General features: G+C 45.3%; 1 protein-coding gene across 6 annotated transcripts in view; it reads right to left on the bottom strand.

The window, feature by feature from the left end:
- The window catches only part of Map7 (microtubule associated protein 7), a 52713-nt gene that overhangs the window by 12709 nt on the left and 31596 nt on the right, over window positions 1-8408 (bottom strand). For 5 of the 6 annotated variants that reach the window (XM_031380537.1, XM_031380538.1, XM_031380540.1 and 2 more), the window contains 3 exons: window positions 7101-7225; window positions 1973-2088; window positions 1297-1568 (listed from right to left, as the gene is read on the bottom strand). In XM_031380537.1, the coding sequence (XP_031236397.1) occupies window positions 1297-1568; window positions 1973-2088; window positions 7101-7225 (513 nt within the window). Of the gene's footprint in view, window positions 1-1296; window positions 1569-1972; window positions 2089-7100; window positions 7250-8408 lie in introns of all 6 variants that reach the window. The other variant, XM_031380539.1, reaches the window with a different exon arrangement.

Genomic DNA, 8408 nt, shown 5'->3' with positions numbered 1-8408 from the left:
TTTTTTTTTCCCAAGACAGGGTTTCTCTGTATAGCCCTGGCTGTCCTCGAACTCAGAAATCCACCTGCCTCTGCATCCCAAGTGCTGGGATTAAAGGCGTGGGATTAAAGACCCTCTTTTCAAGATTACAGTCTGACTCAGTCCACAGCTTTCTCTCCCTCTTTCTCCTTTTCCTTTGGGATTGAACCTATAACCTCATGTATGCAGAGCAAGCACTCTACCACAGAGCAACACGCCTGGCCCTTCGTATACGTTTTTATTTTATTTAGTCTCACTAAGTTGCTCATCTTGGGCCGTGAACTTGAGATCTGTGTGCTTCAGTATCTACCATAGCTAGGATTACTAGTAAGAAATACAGGTCCAGTCTTTCATAGCATTCCCTCCCCCCACAAGACAGGGTTTCTCTGTGTAGCCCTGGCTGTCCTAGACCTCACTCTGTAGATCAGGCTGGCCTCGAACTCAGAAATCTGCCTGCCTCTGCCTCCCAAGTGCTGAGGTTAAAGGTGTGCACCACCACCACTTGGCAATGCCAAGGCGTTCCTGGGTGGGCTTGAACTTTCATAGCATTTTACTGTTTTGGGCCTTATCTTCCTTTGGAATGAAGCCAACACTGGGCTCTTCCTCCATTCCAATATTGTAACTTGCTCTTGGTTCCCACCCTCAAACAGTATTTCTATGAAAATAATTTTCAGCAAGAAAATATTGAATTCCTAGATCCAGGTGACTCCAAACAACACTAACTTTTCTCACAGAAGATAACTGCTAGGCCTTCTGATCTCTGTACAACACCACACTAAACCAGAGGTCCTCAAGTCCACTGTGAGAGTGGTTTGATCCTTGAGTATATATTCTGATACAGTAGATCTGAGCTAAGGCCAAGGATTTGTAGTTTAAAAAATTCTGGAGGTATCAGTTTAATATTTTTAGAAACCCTTTGAAAATCTTTTCAAAAATACAGGTTAGCTGGGGAAATAGCCTGGAGTGGCTGCCTGCCTGTCATACACAGTCTAAGTTTAACGTCAAGGCCTGATGACATAGACCTGTACCCTACGGTAAGAAGTTCAAGACCATCCTTGGCCACACAGCACAGTGCATTCACAATACAGAATGCTGGGGGACAGAGAGAGAGAAAGGGAAGAGAAAAGAGAGGAGAGAGGGAGGAGAAGAAAAACGAAAGAATGAGAATATAAATTTCTAATAGCCAGTAATGAAAAAGGAGATAATAAAACCATTCATGAACAGGGTGAGCACAGAGAGCACCAGCCCACATCCCAGCATCAGCTGGTCCATTCTTACCAGGGTCAGGTGGCTTCACTGGTGTCCCCTCTTCAGCTGTGACCTCCTCTACCTTCACTAATGGTGCCCTTCCCTTTATTGTGGGCTCATTGGTTACTTTCTTCTCGGGGTCTTTTTTCTCAGGATCCACTTTCACTTCTCTCTTGACAGGGCGGATGTTGCCAGGAGATGAGGAGTGGGCCTGAGTGGAGGCAGCTTTGACTGAGCCAGGAGGCAAGGAGGATGTGGGTCGGGGAGTACCAGGCAGATGAGGCATGGACTTGGATGGGAGCCTGGGCCGCAGGAGACAAGGACAAGGAGTAGGTCAAGATCGGCTCACCAGAGCCCCGAACGCCCACACGTGTGAACCCGAGCAGACGGATAGGAGTACTTTTCTGTTTGTGGTAAATGTGGGAAAGGAGCTGCTAACCAGACCCAGCTCAAAGATCCTTTCTGCTTTTGCTAAAAGTTTGCTGTCCCCAAAGGCAAATGCAAATGGTGAGGACAGAAGCTAAGTGTCCAGCATGGACCTTCCCATGCACCTCCACCACACTCACCAAAGGCCCTTCCCATGCAGCTCCACCACACTCACCAAAGGCCCTTCCCATGCAGCTCCACCACACTCACCAAAGGCCCTTCCCATGCACCTGCACCACACTCACCAAAGGCCCTTCCCATGCACCTGCACCACACTCACCAAAGGCGGGTTGGAGCTGGTGATCTCCCTTTGAGATTAGATGGAGACAGAGTCCTGCGGGCGCCAGCGGAAATGTGGAAGGGAATGTGCTCTCTTTCTCGCTCTCTTTTATGGCTCTGGGTTCAGAGAAACTCAGTAATTAGAATTTTCATATTAATGATATCCAATGACAAACTACAGACCATCTAGTGTTTTTAAGAATTTAAGACAATTTCTAAACTACGACATATATCCACTCCTGCAGGACAAGGTCCCTGTCTGCTAACAACCGAACAGCATATAACTGAGTTAACACAGATGACAGGAAAAAAGTAGATCTGATGGATGACTTGATTTGTTTTGTCAAAAAGGGTTTGAAGGGAGTAAAGGAAAGGGGGAAATGATGTAATTATATTATAATCTAAAAAATATACATATAAATAAACAACAAAAAAGTGTAAACTTTTAACAAGCACCTTTGCTTCCTGTCTAGCGTTACCTGGAATTACTTTACCTTGTCTCTCATCAATGTTCCTTTTGCTTTAAATTTTGTAATTTTTCTTTTTGCCATACTGAGGATTAAACCCCAGGCTTCATACAGGACAAGTACCCTACCACTGAGCCACACTACCTTTAATCACATGTTCTACTTTTCTATTCTTTCTTTTTTTTCTTTTGTTGTTTTTGAGATGGGGTTTCTCTGTATAGCCCTGGCTGTCCTGGAACTCACTCTGTAGACCAGGCTGGCCTCAAACTCAGAAATCCGCCTGCCTCTGCCTCCCAAGTGCTGGGATTAAAGGTGTGCGCCACCACTGCCTGGCTGGCCTCTAATTTTCTATTCTTTAGCAATTTTCTTTTGCTTTGGAAAATACCATCGTTCAGTCACTTATTTACACCTCTCTTACTTCAAATACATGGTCACCTTTTATATGGCCTTTGTAGACAAGTCCTTACATAAGGGCCCCTTTCTCCCCAAGGAAAGTGGGGCTAGGGTGAGGAAGTGTAGGTTTCTCATTCCTAGAAAGAGTTCCAACAGTGAGCAGAGACACTAGCCCTCCCTAATGGCTACCTCGAGCTCAGCCAGAGATCTGGCCAAACGTATGAAGAGAAGATCAGAGATGTGTTCTAAGGTTCTGAAGTCAACAGGGAAGAGTGTGGAGAAAACAAAAGGGAGCAAGAGGAAGTGTTTGTAGTGTTTGAAGAATCGCAAACTGAGGGAGGGAGGAAGGGAGGGAGGGAACAAAGGCCAGAAAGAGAGGAAAAAATTAGAAAGGTCTGAGACTCTGACCTGTTACAGGGGCGAGGGGGGGCGGGGGGGGGCGGGAGGGGGCGGCAGGAAGGCTGGCCGGGCACCTCTGGCTAATTCAGTACAAGGGAACAAGGAACAGGCAGACGTCACCCAGCCAGGGCTGCCAATGAACAATCCCAATGCTCCCTCTCCTGCTCTTCTGAGTTCCTCTAATTGCTTCTCCCGACTTTGGAGCAATACCCTAGCTGCCTGACTCCACTGTCTCTGCTGAGTTCCCACCACAAAAGAACTGAGGGCAAAGGAGATCTTCCTAGGCTGTAGGGGCCAGGTCTGGATCCACCCACTTGCATGGTCACCCTCTGCCCCAACTGACTCCTCAAAGGCAGGTGGGTCTTGAAGGACAGGTGCAGTCTCTGCATGTAAAAGCTGCAGCCACCAGATGGTTCCCTCCTGAGTGCTAGAGAGGCCCATGTGCCTTGGGGAGACTGCAACTAGGGAGGAGGGACCACCTTTCTTCCTCAGAGAGAGGCCAAAGAACCAAGCTAAGTCCTTTCTTTTTCCTTTAAAAATGTTTTAAAACATACATTCATTTATTTCCTTATTTATTCCTCTGTGAGTGTATGCCTGTGTTGCATCCAAGGACAACTTGTGAAAGTCAGAGTTGGTTTTCTCTTGGCTCAGTGTGCGTGCGTGTGTGCATGTGTGTAGACAGGGTCTCTGGCTGTCCTGGAACTTACTATGTAGACCAGGCTGGCCTTGAACTCATAGAGACCCACCTGCCTCTCTGTCTCCGGAGTGTTGAGACTAAAGGTGTATGCCAACACGTGTAGCTAGTAAAAACATTTTGATGTGGCTTAAATAAAACCAAGGAGAGCTGAGTGGGAAGTGAGAGAGGAAAGGCAATGTGAGGCACTTGGGGCTAACTTTGTCCATCTGAGTTTCCTGGGTCGGAGCCCAGGGAATGGACCACCCTGACAGTCTTCATCAATGTGACAGTGAACTGGCAATGGCTGTGAGAGCCCAAACTGGGGCTCTGTCCTTCTCTTTTCAATTCTTCTGTTGCCTTCCATCCAGCCTCCTGTGTGCGCACTACACACACAAAGGCACTCCTGTGGACTCCATGCTAGTGTGAGTTAATGGGGAGCAACTGCTGCAATCCTCCTCTTCCTGAGCCCTTTCCACACTTCGGAGCGCACACACAAGCTGCTCAAGCCAACCGGCTGCTGACCAACACGCAGGGACTTTGCAATATCTGAAAAAGAACCACCTGGGCTGCTCAAATGTCCTGATTTTAAAATATCTTTTAAAGCCACAGTTAAAGTAGCATGGGCTGGCATGTGGACCAATCAAGTAGAGTAAAGTCTAGAAGTTATAGAACCTGGGAGCTCTCAACAAGGGGAGGCCAGCCCTCAGCAATGGCAGCGAGGAAGTAGTATATTTACATGAAAAACAGGGAAACTGGATTCTTCCTTTATACAACAAACATGAACTTAAAATGATTGAGTCTTAAAACTGTAAAACGGGGCAAACATCCAGAAAAGTTTCATATCATGAGACCTGTTACTAATTTATTGACCCAAAGAACAAGCAACAATACAAAAACAGATACACGAACATCAAACCAAAATTTCTGTAGGTCAAAAGCCAAAAGAGACTGAACAGGCAACCCATACCTATATGGCTGGGAGCCATTATCTAGAATAAACATATAACTCCCACAATGTAACATTTTGTTACCTACCGGACTTAAAAGGACTTAAAACCGGTCTGAGCTGGATCATCAGCAACACACACACACACAGACACAAAAGCCCTTAGTAAACATCTCTCCAAACACTTAACAACTGCCATAGTCTACAAAAAAATGTGCCATGCTACTGAGATGAAAATCAAAATCATGAGATATCACTCATGTTTAGTAAATTGGATATTATAAAAACAAATACAGAAACTAGCAAGTGTTGGTGTGGAGAAACCGGAATCCTTATGCATGACTGACAGGAATGCAAAATGGTACAGTCACTGGGCAAAACAGTTTGGCGGTTCTTCAGAAACGTATACAGATTTAAAGTTATTCTGCAGCTCCAGTCTTGGTGTGTGTTGTGCCTACACATGGATAGAAGTCATAGGCTCAGGGCTGGAGAGATGGCTCAGTGGTTAAGAGCACTGACTACTCTTCTGAAGGTCCTGAGTTCAATTCCCAGCAACCACATGGTGGCTCACAACCACCAGTAATGAGATCTGATGCCCTCTTCTGGTGCATCTGAAGACAGCTACAGTGTACTTATGTATATATAAATTATAAATAAAAAGAATAATAGAAGAATAAAAGTTCTTTTTTTTTTCTTAAAAAAAAAAAAAGAAGTCATAGGCTCGTGCCTTCCTCAACCATTTCTCCTCCTTACATTTTGAGACAGGGTTTCTTACTGAACCTGGAGCTTGCCATGTCAGCTGGCCAGTGGCCAGCAAGCCCGTGGATCTACCCGTCTATACCCCAATGCTGAAGTTACAGCTATGAGGCCACACTCATCTTTCATGTTCATGTCTGAACTCCTCATACTTGTGCATTGAGCACTTTACATGCTGAGCCATATCCCTAGTCTCTACACATCTAAAAAAATTAAATATCCAGTTCATCTATACCATTAGCTACTTTCCAGGTATTCAATATAGTTAATCAGTACTGATTCCACAGTATAGATATAAACATCACTTTTCTGACAGTAGCAGTCCCTAACTTCTTGATGGCAAGGCAATGAGAAGTCTAGTTAATTACACACAGGAAGGCATCGACAGGCAGAACCAGCAAAGCTACAGTCTTTCTGCCTTACGTTGAGAAGGCGCGAAGATGCTTTCCCTTGGTAAATATTTTCCCTACTGAGAATGCACTCAGTGTTCACTGTCACTTTCTGTCTGAAGCTAGGGTCTCCAAAGCATGACGCACAGTCATCAGAGTTGGTTCCCCTTTGGCTACAGGGCTGTGAACCTGTCACAGGTATGAATCGCACTGATGCCGCACAAAAAAATTTCCTGTAGGCAAAATCCTCACGCTTACTCTCATAGTCCCCAGACTCACCTGTAAGCAGAACCTTTTAAAGTATCCATCAGCTTTAAACATGAGAATTGCTCTGTCTGGCACAATTTTTTGTTTGTTTGTTTTTATTTTGTTTTTAAAGTTCTAGCCTCTACAACCAGGATCACATCATCCCTGCCAGGCAAGCAGTGACATGTAGTGGATTGGGGACATCATGACTGAAGTCCAGGATTCAAAGCCATAGAACAATGTTTGCATCTCCCAACCACAACACATAAGCTCACAATTTAAACACAGATGAAGGATTCCAAGAGACACACAAATGACCTCGCTGCATTTACAGCACGCTGAGGGGACAGATATTATCCGTCCTTCACTTTAAACACTTAGGATATATATATATATATATATATATATATATACCCAAGTCCTTCACTGTGTTTTAAGATATGGGCTGTGGCCGGCATACATAGACATTCACACCCGGTTGAGTAAGCCACCTTCAGAGCTTGGCCAGCTTATGGTTGGGGTAAAAGGTCGGGGCAACAAGCCAGGTCTATTTTCTTCAAAGGCAACATAGCTTCTGACCTTGAAAATGTTTCCTAACCACTTATTTGTATAAAGGCCCCAGCAGAACAGGCCTGCTACTCAGTGGTGCTTGAGTAAGGAAGAGTTGCAAATGTTTAGGGAGAGCCCCAAGTGAGAGGCAGTGAGGGGCAGAGGTGCATAGCCAGCTGGGTTTGTAACGGGCAGGATGGTGTGTAGCTGTCACCTGATCTTGTACCCAGAGTCCACCTTAGAGCAGTGCCCACTCTGCAGAGAAACAGCACCTATTCCCACACACCGCCTTCTCAGACGCTACTTACCGCTATTCCATGAATGGTCCTCCTCCGTGCAGAGCCCTCAGGCGGTGTTACAAAGAGTTTTGGTCGATCCACTGGGTTTCTAGAGTGTGCAGCTTTGAAGGGCATGATGATGGGGCTGCAAGATGCTGAACGAGGACAAATGGGGATAACTAGAGTGCAGGTGATTGGTTTTACACACAAGAGTGCCAGAGGAGCAGGTGAAGAGAGCCAGAGGCAGGTGCAGAAGACAGAAAGAAAAGTGGGGAGAAGGCGTTATTACCGAAAGTGCCCAGCCCCGAGAGCCTCAGCTCGCCTTACACCTGCGAACCTGGGACCCCGCTGATAGGCCTGGAAGGTAATGCTACTTGTTGTCTCAGTTATGACTGAAGACAGAGAAACAATCTGATTGTGAACAGTTGCAGCCTTGTATGAGTACAGACCAATGGTTCTGATAAAACCCTGTCTCCACGATGACATTTTTAAAGGAAGACTGGCTTATTTTTCCTAGTTACCTCTACTATGGAGCTAAAGCTAGAACCAGGAAGGATGTAAGCGGGCAGGTAAGGTCTGTGACTGTCTCAAGAGCCAAGTTCAGGAGTCAGTGGGGGAAAGCAACTGAGATATAACATGTCCACCGGCCAAGGCCTGCCAGATGTTGACTTGTTTCAGGGATAGCTAAAAACAGCTGGAAAAGATCTCTGCTTTCTTTGAAGACAAGCCAATGTATACTTCTGCCCCCTCCCCCCACAAAGCCAAGGAATAGAAACTATGAGGAGACAGGTTGTACTTATTTAAAGTGGTGAGAAGAACAGCGTGTTAGGATTGCCACAGTGGTCGGATCATCAGTAGAGTGACAGTCTCACTAAGGACAGAACCTTGAGTCTTAGACCACCCATCTCCAAAGGAACACTGACATTTCTCAAGTCACTGCACAACAATGGGTTTAAGGCAATTTAATTAATATTGGACAGGTGTCAGAATTTCAGATCTCACTAAAAAAAAAAAAATCTTGGTTTTCCATAAAAAAATGAAGCAAACACACTTGAGGATAATCCCATGCATCTGAGGGAGAGTATATAATTACTTTATGCAAATCTAGTTCCTGTGGTAGTTCTTAGCTTTTACAGACATATGCTTACTATGTATTTTTATAGCCCAGGCTAGTCTTGAACTCATTCTGCAGACCAGAGCTGACTGTAATGAGCTTGTGGCAATTCCTCACCTCAGCATCTGGAGGAGTACTAGGATTCTAAGTGTGCACCACCACACCCAACTTTGAGGCAAACCTTTAAAGAAACTTTTGTGTAGCTATTTTTGTTTAAAGATTTA

The sequence above is a fragment of the Mastomys coucha genome, unplaced genomic scaffold (assembly GCF_008632895.1).
Source record: "Mastomys coucha isolate ucsf_1 unplaced genomic scaffold, UCSF_Mcou_1 pScaffold2, whole genome shotgun sequence".
Lineage (NCBI taxonomy): Eukaryota > Metazoa > Chordata > Mammalia > Rodentia > Muridae > Mastomys > Mastomys coucha.
The sequence above is the reverse complement of the archived record's forward strand: the minus strand, read 5'-3'. Positions and strand labels throughout refer to the sequence as shown.